Here is a 22,156-nt window from a genome sequence, read left to right on the forward strand (position 1 = left end):
TTTTAACTTTTTTAACCAGAGTATCTTATGGATGTAAAAAAAAAATCACCGGCACAGTTTGATTTTGTACTTTTATCATAACAGACGTAGAAATCCAGATACATTTTCGAACACAACACTTTTATTTCACTTTCTTCTATTTTTATTTATCACTGCATTCACATATTACAGAATTGCCGCTGTTCCATTTGAGGTTTTACTGTCAGTGACTTCATCAGGTTGGAAATGATCCTCCAGTGACTGGCTCCTCACGTCCATCAATCAAAGTAATAGCTCTGAACAAAGATGGAGTCCATGCCTTTGAAGACGGGACAGAAGTTGTAGATGAGCGCTCTCTCTTCCTCCTCCCGACTCGGGAAACTGTGGTTGTTCTTCATGGCTGGAAGGGAAGTGAGAGAGGAGGTGAACATTTGACTCAGCAGCTGCACGTTTTCTTTCATGTCTTTTTACAAAGATGACTTGAACAAAACTTCAAACGAGGGCGTCACACGACCCTTATAGTTGCTTAGTCTATTCTATGGGTGAAACTCCACGAACATCTGCAGGGTTGTTTGGATTCAGTCTAAATTTAACTTCACAAGAAAATGGTTCCGTGAATAATAATCAGTTTCACATGAGTGGAGCTATATTCTCATCGGATGTGTTAAAGAAGAAATTATTGGAGTGATGCCGGTTTGCAAACCAATCCTAATAAATAATACCACAACTCCACACAAAGCAGACGTCAAGGTGGAGTCACTCTGAGTTATGATATGGTGGCATGGCGGGAAAAACGGTTAGGTCGCGGGTGCAATCAAATCATCTGTTGTCTAGATTTGTGAAAGTTTACGTAGTATTTTATAATGTTAAAAACAATGGAAGATGTAACATTTTTAATCAACCGCCATAGAAATCTGGATATATTGTGTAACAAGCTGACAGAGATCCCACGTGTTACCTTCAGAGACGAAGAGGCTGGCAGAGTAGAAGGCGACTCTTGTTGCAGCGGTGGAGTGAATCATCCCCGGTTTGTCGATCCACTCAAAAGGGGTTTTCTCCGGATGCCACTGAACTCCATAAAATGGATACCGGTAGGCTGGAAACGACCAGAGACACTGTCAGCACACCTCACTCATGCACTGAGGCATTACAGTCAGTATTAAACAAAGAGTTATTTCTTGTCAGACGATCGTCTCTCGATCTTCTAGGACTCGTTGTGGAGTTTGTGTCATTCGACCTTCGTGCTCACGGTCATTTTACAGCAAACTACACTCAGATTTCCGTGTCCAGGAAGGAAAGGTACCTTCCATAGTGGAGATGAATTCTTGCTTCCCATCGTGGTTCGTCGACAGGACCTTGTAAAACTTCTTCAGCCTGGGATTCCCGCTGAAGTTCTGAAATACACACATTTAACATCGGTAGAGTTTTAGTCGCACTTTGCTCCTTTTGCATGAGCGAATACATGAACGTGGAACTTTGTACTGATGTATCAGGATTGAATTTAATTTAAACATTTTGAATCCCTTTTGTTTTTAGCAGGAACACACAATGGCTTAAGGGTGGTAGTGTGGTGCAATGATTCGAGCTCACAGCTAAAAGACGATGTGTTTGAACCTGATAACTGATCAGTGGTGACCAAAATACTGTCGATTCATTGTGGAAAGCCTAGTTTGATTCCATAACAAATCACAAACAGTGGCGTGGTGGCCAAGTGGTAAGGCGTTGGTCTCGTAAACCAAAGATCATGGGTTCGATTCCCATCCATGCCTCAGTAGTGTAAAACAAGCACTCACAAGTGTAACCTCGGTTACATCAACCTTTGTTTAGGTTACAAGAGAAATACTTTGCCCCGATACCACAACTACATGAGCTAGAAAAGGAAAACCAATAAGTGACCAGTAGGAAATACCTTGGTGGACAGACTCCACTTGTGGAAGTTGGAGGTGATGTTTTCCTCGGTCAGAGACCTCAGCACATCTTTGGGGAAACTCCGAAACAGACGGCTGGAATGTGCCTCTGTAGGACGGACACAGATTAGTGGTGAGGCAGGAGGATCTGTTAAATACTGGACTCTAACATCATTGGACATTATGACTGGAGTCAGTGAGTGACGGCCAAGGTTCCTTCAGCTTAATGTAATCACATGTGGAGTTCAATGTCACAACTGTAGCTGCGGAAAACTTAGTAGAACTGAAAATTTAACTTTTATATTGATTAAAGCTGTAAGAGTGAAGGAGTGGCTCAATTGCATTGGCTCCGCCCACATCATAGAACACCAAACACCATGAGTGAGGAGGCTTGGGATAGAACACAAGAACATTTTGATTCCAGGACTTCATCAGGATAATTTGCTCTTACAGATAATTTTCCAGGTGGATTCCTATAAAAGGAATCCCACACTAACTGTCTCAAGTAAAACCTTCAATACCATTAAGATCTGACATAAATACATCTATATTCGTAATAAATTATTTAAAAATTATGGGTATTAAATATTAAAGTGATGTATGAGAAGTTGAGATATTCTCAAATACTATTGAGCTTTTTTTGGGTTCAGTCTTTTAAACCTTTTCTTGCTGAATCCTCGATCAATGTAGATTTTTAGACAGAGAGACTGTAAACACACTTTGGCATAGTGGCCAAGTGGAAAGGCGTTGGTCTCGTAAACCAAACATCATGGGTTCAATCCCTATTCGTGCTTTCATTGTGAATATGGTAATTATGCCTGATGGTTGCCCTAGATTTGTAACAGTGTGACACACTGTTCCCCATTCATCGCTTTAAATTAGGGATTTGCATTGGTCCCGCCCACATCATACAGCACTAAACACCATGAGTGAAGAGGCTGTGGATTGAACACAAGTACAATTTGAATCCCCCAGGTATTTAGGATAATTTGCTCTTTCTGATAATTTTCTAGCAGGATTCCTATAAAAGGAATCCCACATCAAATGTAAAAACAAAAAATTTCAATAAAACATTGTGCTACGGTCATTCTGCGATAATATTGAAGATGCCACGAAAAGGACATGTCTTAACCCACCAAAACGTTAATGTGCTGAAGTGTTAGTCTCGCAAAAGCAAAGATGTCTTTAGAACGTGTTTCCATCAAATAAGGACGTGTGTCGGAACAGAAGAAACCCTTCATGATGTGAGGACAGTGAACTTTACTTCGTGTGAAGTTGAGTGGCAGAGCCACAGCCGTGGTGTCAGTGAGCGTGAGCAGGTTTTTCTTCGCTGTGAAGACAGTCAGCTGCTCGAAGCCCAGACAAGTTCCCCAGACAGGGAAGTAGTCCGAAGCATCGTTGGCCTGCAGGAGGAGAGAGGGAGGAGAGAGGGAGGGGGAGATTTGAAAACCTTTCATTACCCAGGATATGTTTTCATTGTCTGGCTTCTCTGAACGTAACAACCTGCACTACAGAGCTGGTCTTCAACTGTTTCATTCATGTGACAGAGGCGTTAATGAGGAGCGACATCCTCAGAGCCACGGACAAAGCCCTTGAAAGACTTGTGGGGATTATCAGGTTACATGTCAATTATAAACAAGTCACTCAATCAAATGTGGCAGAATACATGGGAAAAGAATGAGAGGTCTTAGTTTGCAGTCCAGGAAACAGTGGCATGCAAAAGGAAGGATTTAGTGATAACTAGGCTCTGATAGGAATCCTCACCCCAAAGGAGAAAACTGTTCAGAGACCTGGGAACAGCTGGAGAAACTGTTTTCACTTTGCACAACCTACTAAACCTGCCTGATTGAACCACAATGAAGAAACTGACAATCTGCACAGTATTGGACGATATAAACACATACGAACACCGATCAGAAGGAGAACTGACGACCAACAGGAAAATACACGAGATGAAAATGAAGACACTTATAATCTAATCGGTATCTTCATGTAACTTCATCATTAACACAGTTAAACAAGTTTAATTTACCATCAGAGCCAAGTTGTATAAAATCCTGGCGGAACGACTGTACTGCGACGTCAGCAGATTGGAACTTCCTCCTGGCAGCAGCAACCTGCGGGGAGACCGCGCTCCGTCAGGCCGGAGATCTACCTGCTGTTTAAATACACGTAGACAAGCGGCTGCGTCGTGAACGGAGTTGTTCACATGCTTGCTGATGTACTACGCGTGTTACCGGAGGATACCACTAGAGGGCACAGTGGAGATATCAGACCATAGAGAACTTCCAGATTTGCATGATGTAAACAATAAACATGGCGAACCTCGAGGAGGTAACTGTATTGTTCATTCTGAGATCAGCGGCTCTGTGGTAGATGGTCCTGGTAAGGCCCTTAAATCAGGCACGGCGTGACCAAGGCGAGTACGTTTCTCTCGTTCTGCCAATGCGAGAAAATTGATGATGAAAAACACCACCGGTATTTTTGAATGTCCGCAGGATTAGCCCGCTGATGATACACCGCTACACTGCCCCTAGCGGTCAGGTGCATATTGCATCTGGCGCCGTGCACAACCGACGCTCCAGATAGTCGCAGGGTGCACGAGGCAGCCATCGTGCACACACGTATGCGTAGTTAACAGCAAGTATATCTCCGGCTTTAGAGATTTATCCTGAACAAATAAGTCTTAACACAACTTATGAATCCACATTAGACATAACAATGAGGAGCATCTGCAGACATACGGAGAGCAGAGCACTGTTTGAACTCACCCGTTGATTGAGTTGAATATCTTGGTATATTCTTCTTCTGTGAGATTTACTCTGATGGGGACAAAATATGTGGAAAAACAAATTGATGCCAAAAACAAATTAACCATCAAAGACAATTCAAACCCTAACGAATCAATGTGGATGTGAAGCAGCAGCTGTAAGAAGGTTTGTAATCTCAACATGTAGAGGAAACTCTTGACAAGTTGTCTATCAGGAATCATCACTGTTTTATTGTTGTAATTTAATCTCAACAATATTACAACTGCATTTATAGCGTATATATATTTATAACCCCACCCACATCAAATCACAACACCATGACAGACAGGTCTGTGAGCCAGAGACACATCACAGTTCAACCAATGTGAGGATTAGGAAGTTTAACTCTTTAAGTATTTATCCAGAAGGATTCCCATAAAGGGAATCCCACCTGATTGTTGTGAAAAATTAAATACAGACATCTTATAGATGAAGAGTTATGGAAATACATCTTTAATTATACTCAATCATCAGGTATAAGAATGTCCGATTAGCAAGAGTACTTAAACAAAATCCTAACATCAGATATGAGGACGGTTCACTTCTTACTGAGGTAAATCCCTATTGTAGTTAATGCTGAATCAATAACCAGCTCAAAATAAATCTCTCCTCTCTTCAGACATCACTTTAACTTCCTTTTATCTGTGTCATGTGTTCGTAATCAGTTTGTTCATCATCAGACAAAAAGATAAAATACTCAGTAAGAACCAGAATAAACTTTCTCCAGTTGTCTGTAGCTTTACACTTGAGTTATTGATATTTGCATCAACTGCTTATTCTACTTTTCACTTTGTTGAATTGTCAGTTTCAGATGTTGCACGTCCAGACATGTTGTGTCAAAGCACATTTCTCGTTTAAAAGAGGAAAAAAACGGAAAAGAATGCAGTTGAAATCTGAATCTCAGGATCAGAAGCCAGAAAACTGAACCCTCCGGCAAAGAGTGAAGTCATAAATCAGATTGGTGAGTTGTCCTACCTGACAGGTACGACCCTGGCCCCGGCTGCCTCCAGGTATTTCACATAGGAAGCAGCGATGTAGGAAAAGCCCCTTGTAGCCTGTTCGTCTTTACGGGTTTCCTGTGCCAACACCCCTACAGAGGACAGGAGACAGTTAACGCACAGACACAACTATCACAGAGATATATACATAGAGACGTTGATGCAGACGTATGTTGACCGGTACAGTGATGGTGATTAATGTTTCTTCCCTGAACCTGCGTCTGTGTTTGTGCCCAGAAACAAACATTGTGACTCAGCCTGAAACGTGCAGGTTGTTTTTGTGTGGTGTCGCTGACTGAGGTGTTAGAAGTGTGGTCGGTGTCATGTGTTTGTGCTTGTGCGGTTCCCGGTGACTGTGTGTAACCTCAAAGCCTCGAGGAAACATTTAAAGACGTATGTGACAAACATCATGGAAAAACAAATCCCATCATGCAGCACCAGCAGCAACAGACCTGTCCCCTGATCTCAGGCGGCATCTACAGTCAAATGTCAAGAACAAGGTTCAGTTTAAAAAGGCTGAATATTCTCTAATGAGCATCTGACAAATTTACCTGAATATAACCAATATTATTCCGTTTTTCTTTTCCATGTGCAGTATTACCACCTGTGTGCGATATTACTTTCTACATATCTAATTCTCATTTCTAGTTTATTTCTATTCTACACTGGTTCTCTGCATTTCACTGTATACACTTTATATTTTTGATTTCACTTACAACACACTATATACTTTGTTCCCCTTATCTTTAATATATTGTTTTATTCACATTATGTTGTGTTTACTGTGTTATGTATTGTTGTGACTGAAATCTTGAAGCAAAATGATATAATGTGCATTGACTATAGTGGTAAATTAAATTATGACATAATAGTAAGATAGTAACACACACACTCTCTCTCTCTCTCTCTCTCTCACACACACACACACACACACACACACACACACACACACACACACACACACACACACAGACACGCACACACTCACCTTCTCTCGAACATTCTCCATGTTAAATTACATAAGAACCAACAGAATCCAGCACCGCTCCGTGCACGCACACCGACACACGCACACGCACGAGGCCGAGTCTTACCGATGATGGGCCGGCTGTTGAGCGGCTGGTCCATCGCTCCGCAGCAGAGAGAAGCGGCCAGAGCCGCGAGCAGAGCTGCAGCCGGCCGACACATGACCGACCAGGAGGAGGAGGACAACCAGGAGAACCCGCAGGAGGAGAGGGAGGAGAGGGAGGAGAGGGATGCGTCAGAGAGGAGGAGGAGGAGGAGAAGGATCTGTGTTTTTATACAGATTACAAGTCAGAGAGAAGAGGCTTCCTCTTCTGCTGTGTCTTCACCTCCCTGCAGGCTTCCGCTCAGTGACGTGAGGAACACCTCTCTGCAGATAAACGCCAGCAGGAGCCTCCTCCTCCTCCTCCTCCCTGTCACTCACATCTTGTCTCCTCCTCCTCCTCCTCCTCCTCCTCCTCTTCCTCCTCCTCAGGTACAGCTCAGGTAACATAGCTCCTCATAGAAACAGTTAAAACATACATCGTTTTACAGAATAGACAGACAGACAGACAGACAGACAGATAGATAGATAGACAGATAGATAGATGCTTTATTGATCCAGAGGGAAATGTTAGCATCCAGTATCACATAAAACAAGAGCATAAGAATAATAAAAGGTCAAAATGAGTGCTGATGGAGATATTGACAGTACAAATACTTTAAGGTGATTGAAAGACCTAAGTAACGAAGCAGAGTATTGAAGCCACATATAAATACAGATTTAAAGATAAACAACAGACGCTGTTACAAGAACAAACTACTTTGTATTTTATTTTTTCCTCGAGGGGAAAAGTTGTACAGAAGCAAAAAATAGGCATTGTCTCTTCTTTGTGTTTTCATTTTTTTTTACTCACACTGTATTTTTGTAAACTTGAACTCTTCTGCTGACTCACACATTTATTCTTTGCTTATTTAACTTTATTTGCTGCATCATGTCAGCAGCTCCTCCCACTGTTATCACATGTTGTAACCAGTTCTTATCTCTGTACACTGATGGAGAGACGAGTACAACTACATACTGTGTGTGTACTTGTACCTTTGTGAGAACCAGTGAGCATAGACTCTATGGAGAGAGGACATTTTGGCCGGTCCTCACTTTTCAATGGACTGTTTGAGGGTTAAGACTTTGTGTTAGCGTTAGAATTAAGTTTAGATTAGAGTTAGGCCTCTACGCCATAGCCTTTGCATAGACGTGTATATCTGTGGTTGGTCAACTCGCCGCCATTTTTGAATCGAGTTGAAGGAACGATCACAGACGACCTTTTTCTTTTCTTCGTTGCAGTTCTTTGAGAAAAAAGTAATTGCTCTTCTACATCCATCAGCTCCGTCTCCAACACGAGCCACTTAGTAACGCTCGCCATCGATCTGAAGTAAACGCCAGAGAATCTGTAAATAACACGACCACGAACCAGAAGACACTAAACAACGCCACCAGTGTTTAGGCGACTCACACACATCTATCTCACTCATCTGTGTGTGTGTGTGTGTGTTCCTCTTTCAGTGCTGCAGTATTCACTGTCCAATCTCTCCTCTGCTTTAATCTGTCCTCAGTGTAACATCTGGTCACTGGACAGTGACGGAACAGAGCGAGCTAGATAGAGGAAGTGGTGAGTGTGTGTGTGTGTGTGTGTGTGTGTGTGTGTGTGTGTGTGTGTGTGTGTGTGTGTGTGTGACAAAGAGAGAGAGACACTGTGTGTGTTTAAACTAGTGTAGAATGAATACTGCAAGGTGAATGTGTTTTAGATTGTGTGTGTTAATTTGATGAAGTCAGCAGTTTGTAATGCAGGAAGCTTCACACTGAATTGTTGGGGGGGCTTTACACTGTACTTCTAGTGACTGAGCACAAGGGGTCACACTCTTCCCAGTTTCATGTTCTGTGTGAGGGTGTTTCTGGCCTCGGCTTTTACATCACATATCATCACATTTCATTTAGCTGTTAGAACCCAGAACAGCATGGCTGCTTCCTCACTGCAGTGTTCAGGTCAACCTCCTCCGTCACACACACTTCCAGTGGATTCCTCCTGGAGCGCCGCCCTGCACCGCTCACTGGCCCATCAGAATCCAGTATCAGCAGGTGGTCTTTTGTGTGTGTGTGGAAGAATAAAAATCCCCTCAGGGCCAACAGAGTACAACACTTACTCTTAAGGTAATCGGTTTGTCAAAATCAGTAGAGCTCAGTCTAAAAAGGCAGCTTTGCTCATTGTGTGTCTTCGAGAGACTTTTTTTGGGACTTTTGTCGTGAACGTGCAGTTTCCTTTGTGTTTGAGCTTTGTTTTGTGTATTTGTTTTTTTTAGATTTGTCTTTGTCTGCTCTTTGAGTTCTTCATTTCTAGTTTTATTTCCCAACCTCTTTTAAGCTGCTTTCAAACATGCACCGGACTCCGCAGCTCCTCTGTATGTTCTCTGGAGGAGGTGCATGTTTCTAGGGTCTTTCTCTAACTGACAGCTCCTTGTATAAAGTCTGTAGAAATCCAGTCAGGACCTGAGCAGCAGCGTTTTGAATCAGTACAAACTGAGCAGCCCCGAGGCGTCGGAAGAGCAGATTTCAAAACAGTAAATCAGATTTAAAGCTGAGATTTGGCACACGTATCAGTTATTCTATGTCAGATTAAATGTCCTGAAACTCAGAGCCTAAAGAAAACTGGTCCAAACACTTCTGGTCCGCACTGTTTATGAACCATGTGATGAAAGAATGACCCTTCAAGCTCAAATCGATCTCAACTGCAATGAGCTCTGGACTCGGACTCTGCATCCATCCAGCCCAGACTGCTCAGAATGTACTCTGAGTACTTTTAAGGACATGTGGAATGTGTGGGATTGTGTGTATTCAAATATTCTCGTCCTTCGCCTCAGGCCAGTTCTGTTTGCTCTGGTGAGACGGTCTTAATTGTGCTTTCGCCAAACGAGGGAGAATATCCCGTTCCGCCCTCTCCTCTGTGATTTCACACTGATGTTCTGCGGAGATGGGCTCTGATCTGCTGTGGAACGTTCATGGGAAGGAAGAAGCTTCAGAAATCAGTAGGTTTGTTTTGACCACAGATCAACGTGCAGCGACGACTCCTCACAGGCCCATCGCAGACTCAGCAGCTCTGCAGCTCAGAGAGCGCTCAACCAACCATTCAAAACAATGTTATAACCTTTTTTACATTAAACTAAAGGACTCATCCTGCACTCAGGGGCAGTCACATCATTTTCATCTGGAACGCTTAATTTACTCATTGTGACGATAATGTTTGGGATCTGCGTTGGTAGGTTAAATCCACAGATGTAAGGAGAAGTCTTTAGGTGCATTCGACTTGTCGCAGCTCCGTGCAGCGCTGACTCACCGTGATGCATGCTGGTCCTAACACAATGCACGATGGTTAGAAAATGTGTCTGACTTCATCCGGCGCTGCAAAACGTCAGCAGGTCACACGACCCGGCTGCAGTCGGACAGATGTTTTCCTCCAGCAACAGCACCTTGGGGCCAACAAGCCTGCTCTGATTGGCTGAAGGCTTCAGTGGCATGTGTCTTATAATTTTATTCTAAGAATTCAGATGTGTGTTCTGCTCTTTATATCCATAAATGTAAGGTGTTAAAAACTGAACTCTCTTTATAGGAACATTATCAACATCCTACCTTGTAATTAAAATACATACAGGGATATATATTTGATTGTTTGAAGCTATATAAGTAATATAGTGTATATCTGTTGCTCTCTCCCTTTTTGTTATGTTATTCATGTGTGCCTTATTTTTATCTAGTATTTCTAATCTGGGGATGAACGAGAAAAGAAAAAAGTTCTCTGTTTTTTGTTATTTCTCTTCAAAGAGGAAGTGATGGTTTTCATCTCCTTCTGACAGTTACTCTGTAGTTTTCATTTTCAGCTGAAATAAAGATCTCCAAAACATCTGTTTCATTTGCAACGAAAAAAAGCAAAAGCTGTGAGCTCAGCCGTTGTTCTTGTCTCACTGACGCTGTGAGAAGAAGGTGTCTGACTTGACGTCTGTGTTGTTTTTACTCCACCCTGCAGCTGCCGGTGGATGAAGTCAGACCCAGTCGGACCAGGTCCATCTTCTGACAGCAGAGAGCAGGTCACGACTCCATGTGGAGCTGCTAACTGCTGCAGGGCCGTGATGCAGACGTGATGCCGATCAGTATCAATAACGATCAAAGCTTTGAGGTTTTACTGGACAGTGTAAATATGCACAATCAAACACACCAATTGTTTAACGGGGTCTTGGACGACAGAACCTTTACAATAATTACCTGTCAGTCAGTCTGTCTGTCACAAGAGATGTCAGCGTGTCAGATAATAAAAAGTTGAAAGGGACAAGACCCAGTGAATGCTGTCCGATGGAGCAGTGTCTCTTTGCTCGGTGTCCACACCAACCTGCACCTCCAAGTTTGTATCGATTTGATTCTATTTCAAGAGACAACACAGGGAATGTGTCCTGGTGACACTTTGGTAGAAACTCTGACAACTCAATTATCAAAACAAGCTCCAGTGGCGTCACGTTGGTCACGTTGGTCGACCGCACCTCACTTGCACGGCAACAATCAGGAACACCGTGGCTCGACACTCACTGAGCTCCTCATGTTCAGGTTGTATACAGCGCACAGGACGTGTTGCACCTTTAAAATGAGCAACTGATGACATGTCTGTATTTTCAGCTCTTGAAGATTTGTCTACACATTTACAGATATAAATACACTTTCAAATCTGAACAGATAGCTGAAGATGTTTTCTTTACACGTGTTTTTTTCTCCTCCTCGCTCACAGATTATGAGCGAACGGGAGCAGGAGGTTCACCAGTGACACGTTCACGTGGCTGTGCCCTCAGTGTGGACTGGACATGAGTGACATCTCCCCCTCACACTGGCGTGTCATCATTAATTGCACCGGAAGTGTGACCTCAGGTAATTATACGAGCAGAGCCCCGCCCCCACTGCACCCTGAGCACGTGACCACTTCACCTGTGTTCCTGCTCCTTCTGCTTTTATTCCACAGAAAGTGGGTTTTATTCAGAAATGTGCCCCCATGTGAAATATGTGCCTGGATGGGAAATAACCTCTGAACTGATGATGAACCGGGGGGGAGGAGGAGAGAGAGAGAGAGAGAGAGAGAGAGAGAGAGAGAGAGAGAGAGAGAGAGAGAGAGAGAGAGAGAGCATTGGTGCCGCAGCGGGACCGACTGTCACACGGACTGTCAGCGGGGTCGTTACCGGAGAGAACCGACAGACTCACCGGAGGAGAGGGACAGAGAGGAAGAGGAGAGAAGGAGAACCAGGGGGAAACGTTATATTTGCTGCGTGTCATCACCTCCACCGGACAGGATCTACTTCTTCATCATCATTACTCCTCTTCATCATCCCTCCTCCTCCTCATCTTCACCCTCTTCCTACAGACCTCTCCTCCTCTTCCTCCTCTCCTTCATCACCATGCCGGGCTGGCGGAGGAACCTCACTTTCTGTCTGCAGCGGATGCACGAGGAAGGTAGGAGAGCAAAGTAAATTCATGTGCGCACATGTTTGCGCTTGCATGTGAGAGTGTGTGTGTGCGTGCATGAGCGTGTGTGTGCGTGCATGAGTGTGTGTGTGTTTGCAGATAGTGTGTGTTTGAATCGGGACTGCAATGTGCGCAGCTTGTTGATGGAGACACTTTGAATCTTTGCGTTTTCCGCTTCATGCGTTTGGAGTTTTCCGGATCACTAGAAGTGCGTGCGTGTGCGCGCGCCTTGATTGCGCATGTTCTCTCGGGCTGATTGAGAAGCACCTGCAGCTTTGGTAATTGCGTGTGTAGGCTATACGTGCGTGGGTGTGTTGTTGTTGTTGTTGTTGTGTGTGCGCGTGTGTGTAGCCAATGAGTGTGCGTGGACACGCTTGGTCTGCTGGAGCTGCGCGCAATGCGCACACGTGTCACCACAGGTTTGTTCCGCCGTATTTGCAGAGCTCGTGCGTGTGATGCTACTGATGCTTGCAGGTCAGCGTGCGTGCGTGACTGTGGCTGCGTGTTGGTCCTGCAGCATGAACACAGGAGGGAGTGATGATGTTGGTGCAAGTGCGTGCGTGATAATTCGTATACGTGGATGTGGGCAACTGAGAAAGTGTGTGTGTGTCTTTGTGTGTGTGTGTGGCAGAGAGAGTGAGTGTGTGTGTCTGTGTGTGGCAGAGAGAGAGTGACTGTGTGTGTGTGTTCGTGCGCGTGTGTGTGCGTGTCAGAGAGAGAGTGGTGTTGACAGTAGATGAGACTTTCTTCCTCCACATTAATAATCTGGACCCTGTGTGTTTGGATAGGTCATGTGTGGATGGAGCTGAATTTAGACGAGTGCTGAGACAGATTCCCTCTATAGATTTATTATTGTCTGTTTCAACAGGGAAAAGAACCAAAATGATGAAATATATGTGCTGATATAATCAATAGTAAAAAACAGTAAAAAACTCAAATGTTTGTTAAACACCTGGAATATGATTGAAATGTGTTTTGACAGTATTTTCTAATCGACTGTTTCCATTGTTTGACGGTTTAATTATTTCAACCTGCTCGTGTGAAGCCTGAACTTCACCTCGTCTTCACTTCAGTCCCAACGTCATCTTCACTCTCATGAAGCTTTCACAAGTTTTGCTGAGCCGTGAATTACTGTGACTTCTCGCGGCAGAAAAACAACTTGTGAGTGTGAAACATTTATTTAAAAAACCAGAGTAAAAACCATTTAAACTTAACTTAACCAGTACATTACCAGTTATCATCTGTGGAAGCGACGGGACATTTTGATTTGTACAGGGATGTTTCACTGGACTTTGAGGGCCCCGGGGCAAAAGAGAGGTGGGGGTCCCTAGATACTGAAGCAACCCCCCCAAAGTGCATGTTGTGCCTGTATGTAATAGTAAAGTATTGAAGTTGAATCCACACCAGCATCCCAGACACACACACATTTAGACGCCCTTTAAAATGATGAACCTATTGGCAAAACTGTGTTATTCGGGGGCCCTCTCTCTACGTGGGGCCCCAGGTAATCGCCCGCACCGCCCACCCTGCTGCAATGCTGCTGGATGTGCAGGTCAATCTTTGCACTGCTCACACTGTACATGAGTTCCCCTTCATTTGTGCCCCTTGTTTCCAACAAAGAGGAAACTTAATGCTTCAGCAATAACATGTCGGAAAGCAGAGACCTTCCAGCTTTGTGATAAAACAACAGAAACATCCCCCGTGTGGATAAACGCGTGGATTTCTGGGTTCGCTGTGGAAGAACCCACTCAGCCCCCGACTTCAGCCCCATCCAACATGTCTGCAGCAGAGGAAAACCAACAGCGAGCCAAACCTTATCACAGGACATCAGTGGCCGATCTCACTAAAGCTCTGAATCCCTGCAGACTGCATGCTCCCAGAATCTGTGGGAAGCCAGAGGAGCTCATGTCTGTACCTGAGGGGTTGAATGAGACTTTGAATAATCACATGAGGGGGGGGGGGACATGCAGAGGGTATCACACTCAGATAGTGTGAATGACAGAAGCTGCTGCCTTTGCTAGAACAGTTTAAGTGCCTCATGTCAGACCATGTTCCTCCTGACGCCTCCCACGGAAAATCTTCTGTTACTAAATCTGTGTGTGTGTGAGAGAGAAAGATGTCGTGCAGGGCAGAGCCAGAGCCATGTGTAGGATGGACGCTAGCTTGTGTGTTAATGCAGGTGTGTGTATGTGTGTGTGTTCTGCTTAAGATGGGTGTGTGTGTGTGATGGAGAGAGAGAGAGATGGGATAACACAGAGTGAGAATGATGTTTGTGTCTGTCTGGTGAACGAGCTTAATGTGAACTGGCTTGACTGACAAGACAAGATCTGGCCAATTAAAAAAGGGAGCCTATACCAGGGACACGTTCCAGTGGTATCACGGTGCTTAATCAATATGAAAATGTGATTTATAAGATATAACTTTGTTTGGAAAAGGACCATAAACCATGCAAAGTGTTCAGCAACATAAAAAAACATCAGATGCCAGCAGAGGGGAAGATGCACACGTGTTTGTTGTCTGTTAATGGAAAGTTTGTGTTTTCTTGAGGTGATGAACTGAACCAACTGCTCGAAGCGGATGAAGTTGTTCTTCTGATTGTGAGGTCGCTCCACTCTCTGGTCCTATTTCAATCTGTGTCTGTTCCCCTCAGGAGCGTCAGCCGTGTGAAGAACGAGACCTTGTGGTGGAATTTGGTATTGAAAACGGCTGGTTGGCTCACTGGTTGAGTGGGTGCCAGGTGTACGGGGGTTCGAGTCCTCTGCAGCAGCCTCTCACGCTCTCCCCCCCTTTCACGCTTAAACTCTGTCCAACCAATAAAGGCTTAAAACTCAAATATTTATAGAGGGTCTGATGCTTATTGTGTGAGTTTGTGTGTGAGGGATTTTAAATCAGTATTCTGGACACACTGATGTGTCTGATGCCTTATGGCTGTTTGAGGCCCTTGATTGGACCAGTCCTTGATTTTTAATGGGAGGAGGGGGGGGCGGCACTCCACATAATGCACTTGATAAAAATCTGCGTGGAGAAGGTGAACGAATCCTCTCTGCTAAGTAGAACACAATGGCTGCTCTTGAGCAAGGAATCAAACCCCCGGCTGTTCAGCACCACAAGAGCACGGAGCACAAGAGTCATTGGTTCAAGGTGACGTGTGCAGAATGTGACGACGATGATTGCACAATATAAACCATCACTCTAACCTTCTAGTCATGAATAAATCAGACTGTGGATAAGAAATCAACCTCGTTCTGCTTGATAAAGAATAAAATAACAAAATAAACCTCAGAAATTGGAATTTTGCATTTGTGCGTTTGGAAAATCAGAGAGTATCACATCTTTAAGTGGTAGAGCGACAACTGCAGGTAGACAATCCCCTGACCTGTTCTGTTGAATGTCTGTTATTTAGTTCTTACACTCTACTCTACATTGAATGTTAACCGGCAGATTTCAGATCTGTTTGTTTCATGCTGATAAAGCTGTTGACGCAGTAACAGCCCCCCAGAACGTGACTCATTCTAAACACGTCCTGAGGTCAGTTGATACTGAGCACTCGCATGTACACGTTTCTTTAAAGTCACGACAACAACAACCAATCACACGTTCCCACTCGGGACACGCAGCCAATGCTAAGGGGCATTATTGTGGGAAATAACCTCCACAGATGAGAACGTCCCAGGATCAAGCAGCTGCCACATCTCTCCGACCTCTGCTCGAATTAAAGTGATTTGATTGGCGAGAGCCTGCGTTTGATTATTGGTTTAAATGCAATTTGATTGGCTGGTGTCTGCTCTGCCACTTAAACCTCTCCCACGCGCGGTGAATGCAGAACAGCAAACGCGAGACGTCACTCCGGTCAAAGTGTGTTCCAGTAGCATCGTTTCCTTTAAATCCTGCAACAGGCACGTGTGAGTTTTTCCGTTAAGGTTTGAGTTATTCTCCAGGTAATTACTGCAAGTCTGTGTCATGTCCTCCGAAGTCATGGAGACGTGACTGTGTGTGTGTGCAGTTAAGAGGAAATGACCACAACTGTGTAATGCATTTATAAGTAGCTGCTGTGTAACAGTTGTTTGATCGTCAAACTATCTCATTCCCCCCGTTGAAGGACAGATAATGGATACGCAAGTGTGTGTGTGTGTGTGTGTGTGTGTGTGTGTGTGTGTAGAGAGAGAGAGAATATTTGTGCGTGCAGCAGTCATCCATCACCAAAACGATAGGGGAAATTTAAGGGTACAAATAGCGATGGCATCCGTGATCTGCATGAACGGTCGGTAAAAAGAAGAGGGGACGAAAAGGCAAATAGAAAGAGAGAGAGAGAGAGAGAGAGAGAGAGGGGAAGCCATGAGAGGAAAGATTTAAAAAAAAAAAAAACCAGAGGAGAACGTGAAGGAGAAAGATAGAAGGTCTCGGTTCGGAGTCCTTATCAGTTGAAGGAGGAGATCCCATTAATCAGGAGGCGAGAAGATCAAATAATGTGCTGGTTAGTGGAGCACAGGCGTCGATTGTGTATGTGAGTGTGTGTGTGACGGAGCTCCAACTCCAAAAACCCCCCCCTTTTAATGAGGGTTTAGTTGTGTTATCGCTGATGGAGGGGGGGGAGGAGTGGGAGGACGGGGGCAGGAGGCGAAGAGGAGGTCAGAGGGATGAAGATGATTCTGACAACATTTAATATATAATGTATTTACCAGTTATTTATCTTTTATTATCACGAGAAACTAACAACATAATCGTTTTGCTCGAGGCTGCACTGGACTGTCACTGTCACGCTCCGACTGTTCCTTGTTGGACTTCCTGTTTTGTTTTGGTGCTGTCACTCACCTTCCTGTCAGTTCCTACTTCCTGGTCACTTGATTCACACTCACTTCCCACTGATGAAGAATCTGAATCTCAAAGCTTCTTCAAGTTCTTAAAGTCCGACCTCAAACTTCAAGCTTCCCTTTCACATCGCTCTGAATAGATCCTCTACTTCATTGACTTGACAGATGTTTGTGTGTAATTGTTGTTGAACTAAGTTTTATTCCCCGTCAAGGCCTCGGTGTCGCTCACCTGCCGTTGTCTTTGCAGGACTGAACACACTGCCACGCTCGTATCTGTGACCCCTCCCACCTCGCCACTCTGTTCCACTGGCGTTCAATAGACGCGTCCGATCCGTTTACAGCAGTGATACCTCAGCTTATGACGATCAATTTTCCAATGATACGTGGATGAGGTGAAAATACCACACGCAGGCCCTTCTGCGCTAAAGGTCGCACATTGATCTGTTGTTGAAACGTTTTCAGGGAACCGACAACCGGCTCACTCGTGGACGGCATCAACCTCAAACGGGTGAAAAGAGCAGAGCAGCCGCCGCGTTCATTGATAAAAAGAACTCGAAGCTCGGAGTTGCTTTGAATATTTCACCCTATTCTTCTTACTTGGGGATGAGGTTCTCACAATTGTCTCCAACTGTTTGCTCTCTGATCACGTCTGGATGTGACTGTGTCTGTTTTCTGTGCATTTGTCTGATTCTCGACAATCTGTTGGTGACAGGTGCTTGTTCGTGTGGGTTCTGAAAGATTTAACGCTGCTCGTCATTCTTCAGTAAACGTGTGCAGAGAGGAGTGCAATGTTTTTTACTTTGATAGCAAACATAATATCTGTAGAAATGTTTTGCCGTGGAGACGCAGAACCTTGTGCCAGCACTTTACCTGAGGCGTCGCACACCCTTCACATTTCACATTTTCTCCGGTACACATAAAGTTCAAAGCGTTTGAACTTTAAAACTGCCGACCTTTCCGTAAAGGCTACGTTTGACCGAGACGCCCTGAAACAAACAGTCCATCTCTGACTCCTTGAAGAAATGTGCAGTGTTGTGGCTTTTTGAGTAGATGTGTATCATTGTTCCTGAGGTTTGCGACGACGTGTCCGCCCCGAGCCGGAGGAGAGTGGAGCTCACAGCTCCCGACATGTCGCAGCAGCTTAGAGAACATGGTTTGATCCCATTTGTCCCTGTAGCAGCTTGTGTCCATGCATTTCCCTGGATGTCCTACATGGCACATATAACAACACAGTGGATCTCATGTCTCCGATAGAGGTGAGTTCATATCCACACAATGATGGATACTTGTTCTTTCACCATTTCTCAACCATGTGAATTGGGGCCACGTCTGCAGATGTTAAGTTGCAACAGCAGCTGTTATCGTCGTCCATTTTCGTGATTCTTTGCCATATGGCGCGTCGTGAGCACAAACCTGAGCAGGGCCTGAGTTTCCCCGTTTGCACTCCAGAGTGTTTTTGTGGTTCTCTTCGTAATGTTTGACATGACTCGTCAACATTTTTACAAATCTCTCAAGAAATAGGATCAGACCCGGACTGGACAAACTAAACATCTTTTGAGTTTTTATGGAAACTGAAACTACCACAGGTTCTCTGTCATGTTTGGAAGTGAGGTGAGGGGCGTTCAGCTGCAACACGAAACTTCACCACTAGATGTCACTATATTCTACACACTGAACCTTTTAAAGGAATGTTAAAGTGGAAGAAGAAAGTGTCACAGTGAGAACTTTTATTGGGTCTTTCTGTGTCTGATGATTTCCATTTAACATCTGCTGTAACCCCCATGAGGAGTAAAACCTAAACATGATATATATCTGTATCATCAGTTATAATGTAAACATATTTAATATTATCAATAAAATAACAGCTCCTTTATGACCTGATAGAAAATGTTTGACTTCAGCAAATTGCCTTTACACACAGGGGCACGGTAAAAGTGTTTATTGTTGTCATAACCAGTCTGCACCGCACTTCGAAAAGAATCATTTCAACCAGTGCAATTCTGTCGGTAGCTCCACACATCGATTGTGAGGTCCAAGGGTTAGAAAACAATGTAAGTGAAGGAATGTCGGTGTCAAATGGTGTCGAACAATGCAACGTATTACGAAGAATCAAGGAATGTCCCCGTAAAAATAGCAAAGGCAAACTGTGCGTGTGTGCGTGTGATGCGTGTGGAAGGCATGTAGCCGTAGGTTAGCAGTGGGCGAGAGCGGTAACGCTGCCTCAGTCATAATAGGATCTGACGATGACTCATGCACAGCAAAAAACAACAAACGCTCTTCTCTTCCCGCCTCTCATCCCTTCCTCCTTTCCCCCGACTCATCTCAGGCTTCCCTTTCTTCTCCCGTCTCCTCGTCTCCCTTGATTCCTTGACTTTCTTTTCCTGTCTTCGCTCCTTTGTCGTCTTTCCACCTTCTCATCTCTCTCTCCGTATCTCCTCATGCATCGTTTCCTCCTGCTTCTCTCTGTTTGCCTCCACTCTCTTTACTTACTGTAGCGTTTTGCCCTCTTGCTGTTTTCTCTCGTGTTTCCTCGCTTCTTTCCTCTTCTCTTCATTCTCTGTATTACTTCTTTTTTTATTATCATACCCCCCCTGTTATCACTGTAATTACCTTATCTCTGTAATGTAATAACTCTCCTGGCCACAGTAGATAGCGGCTGTTTTGCCACTTCATGTATTTTGCCAGCCAATCTCATTTTGGGAATTAGGAAGAACGTCCAGATGACGCCTCCTCCGCTGCCAAAGTGTCTGATGGAGTCACTTAATGTTTTCCGATGTGAGTCCAGTGATATTTATAATAATAAATAAAACAATTATGGGTTACTGCGAACAAAGCTGTTGTTTATTCTATGTGTTCGAAAGAAATGCATTTGTTGCTGCTCTCTGCATCGTGAATACGTACGAATCCAAACGTTAACCAACAAAATTTGTAGATAACATCAGTCCGACAACTGTGCAGTCACATTACAGACTGTACTGTCAGTAATATGCTTTATACCCAGTAATGTATCAGTGCATTTAAACTGAGATTATATACCTTTGCTCCTCAAATCTATATAAAAGTAGATGCATAGACAGGAAAGGAGAATAGTGGAAGCTCCTGTAACCTTTATTTTTTCAAATGAGCCTCAGAGAGGAGTCTATGGAAATGACTCTAGTTCTGACTTATTTATAATGTCAATAAACATTTTCTTCAATATCAAATGATGTTAATTTTTTATATTATGCTCCCGTTTACAGTCAAATTGATGATAAAGCCCTGTATGCGTTGGGAGCGTGGACACCGTGTGATTGACAGCTAGTAGCGTCCAATGGGTGCAGGTGTAGGTGGGCGGGGATCGTTCTCGAACTCTCACTCAGGCTCCACCCCCCTTGCTCCTCCAAATATGGTTACGACAAAACCAATGGGTCTGTTTCCGATGTTCATTCGTACATGAGACACTGCTGTGGTTACGTCAGCACATCTCATCCCCTTCAAACTGCTCTCATTTCACAGTGGTTGTATCAGAATCGTTAAATATTCAAGAGCGACTCCACCGCAGATTGTTTTTTTTCCACACACACACACTTACTCAGTTGATGCAACAGTGCGACTGACCCGCTGTCTCTCCCTCTGCCTCGCTGTTGATTAAAGTCTGTTGTGCTTGTGCTGGCTTGATTGCTTTCTCAGGCACTTCTCCGTGAGGCTGAGCCGCGAAACCTCGGAGCCCGAGAAAGAGCAATTGCAATTTCGTTGATTTCTTTCATGATCCTTAGTCCCTGGAAACCCGTTTGAGTCATGTTGTCAAATCTCACACACTCGGCACTTTTCTTTATTCCTCGAAAAACCAAATGACTTTTTGCAGAGGTACGTGTTTTCCTTTGCCCAAACTCAGATCAGCCCCGTCCCCACAGACAAGAGACTCCAAATTAAACGGGTTTTATTGCATGAACACGATGGCATATTTTTTAAAAGCGGCGTAAAGCATCAGTCCACGACTAAAGTAGTAGTTTTATCGTGTTTTACAGACATTTTAAATGTGCAGATCAGGGTCGGACTTGGTGCTACATTCAATCCTGGCAAATCCCTTTTATCTCCAACGTCTGCACCACTTGCTCCATTTGTAACTTATAGGCTAGCTCTGCTAATATTAGCCCAGTTAGCTCCATTAGCTCTGTAGATACCTGCAGGGCTGGGGCTCGTGGCTCGTCTGCAGCTGCCTCTTCTTCCTCCTCCGGGCCTTTCTCTTCATCAGCCTGCATCCAGATGTTCTCCTCCTCTTTATTAGACGCCTGTGGACTCGCATCAGTAACATGTCTTTGAATGAATCAGTTAAACGAAAATATATTTGCTGCATCAGCCTTTTTTACTGATCTTTTAGGCTGTCCTCCAGTTAAATTGACTTTCTGATTTTAAAAACATGGTGTAAATGACACCGTTTCGAGTCATATTTAAATGTCGGTGCTTCCGGACACTTGGATGACACTATACGAGCAGTATAGTGTTTTTATTTATTTTTCACCATTTACTAGAATTGTGTTGGATTTGGCTGCAACGCTGTTTACCCCTGAAACTCCAGAAGTGCTTTGTGGACTCAAACACTTCACCTCCATCAGCATAGTGGTCAGTAGTGAATTTTCATTTTTCAGTGAACTATCCTTTTAACGTCAAGTGGCCCACGGCAGGCAGGTCAAATTATTCTTCTGTTATTATTCTCCTACAATAAATGTATTCCCACGTTGCTGGTGGCCTTGTGGCCCCCGCGCCTAGAACACTCCAGCCCATCTGCCATTTTCCCATATTCGCCAGATTGCCAGTCTGAGCCTGGTGCAGACCGGGGCCTGTAAAAGACCCTGGTTTATCACCAAGGTCATCGACTTACCAATCTCGCAACCTCATCTCTGCTCCTCTGCTTTTGTCTGAGCTCCTCCACTGTCCCTTTTCCCCCCCTTTTCACATAACCATGCAATTAAGTGTGACGGAGAGGAAGCGGGTGACATTCGACAAAGGTTCTCGGGGGCGGTGGGTGGGTGGGGGGGTCTTTGAGTTCACGTTGGCTACGCGGAATAAATGGTAAGTCAGGAGGATGCTTCTATTAATCAGACCTTCAATATTATAT

General features: G+C 44.3%; 2 protein-coding genes and 2 non-coding genes across 4 annotated transcripts in view; 3 read left to right on the top strand and 1 right to left on the bottom strand.

Moving 5' to 3' along the window:
• Positions 1 to 57: 57 nt before the first annotated feature.
• Positions 58 to 7,088, bottom strand: LOC118104949 (gamma-glutamyl hydrolase). The gene is made up of 9 exons (XM_035152272.2): positions 6,789 to 7,088; positions 5,672 to 5,786; positions 4,658 to 4,708; positions 3,919 to 4,003; positions 3,151 to 3,289; positions 1,889 to 1,995; positions 1,283 to 1,373; positions 938 to 1,075; positions 58 to 379 (listed from the first exon to the last, which is right to left on the bottom strand). The coding sequence occupies exons 1-9, from the start codon at positions 6,880 to 6,882 to the stop codon at positions 258 to 260; spliced, it is 942 nt and encodes a 313-aa protein (XP_035008163.2). The 5' UTR covers positions 6,883 to 7,088; the 3' UTR covers positions 58 to 257.
• Positions 1,677 to 1,748, top strand: trnat-cgu. Its single transcript has one exon. It is a non-coding gene; the product is annotated as a tRNA-Thr (tRNA).
• Positions 5,034 to 5,087, top strand: LOC118105542. Its single transcript, XR_004695139.1, has one exon. It is a non-coding gene; the product is annotated as a U7 small nuclear RNA (small nuclear RNA).
• Positions 7,089 to 11,916: 4,828 nt separating the features above from the next.
• Positions 11,917 to 22,156, top strand: part of grip2b (glutamate receptor interacting protein 2b) — a 202,560-nt gene continuing 192,320 nt past the window's right edge. The window contains 1 exon segment of the mRNA XM_035152981.2: positions 11,917 to 12,235. Within this exon segment, the coding sequence (XP_035008872.2) occupies positions 12,181 to 12,235 (55 nt within the window). The 5' untranslated portion in view covers positions 11,917 to 12,180.

Source organism: Hippoglossus stenolepis, chromosome 3, assembly GCF_022539355.2.
Source record: "Hippoglossus stenolepis isolate QCI-W04-F060 chromosome 3, HSTE1.2, whole genome shotgun sequence".
NCBI classification, from domain to species: domain Eukaryota; kingdom Metazoa; phylum Chordata; class Actinopteri; order Pleuronectiformes; family Pleuronectidae; genus Hippoglossus; species Hippoglossus stenolepis.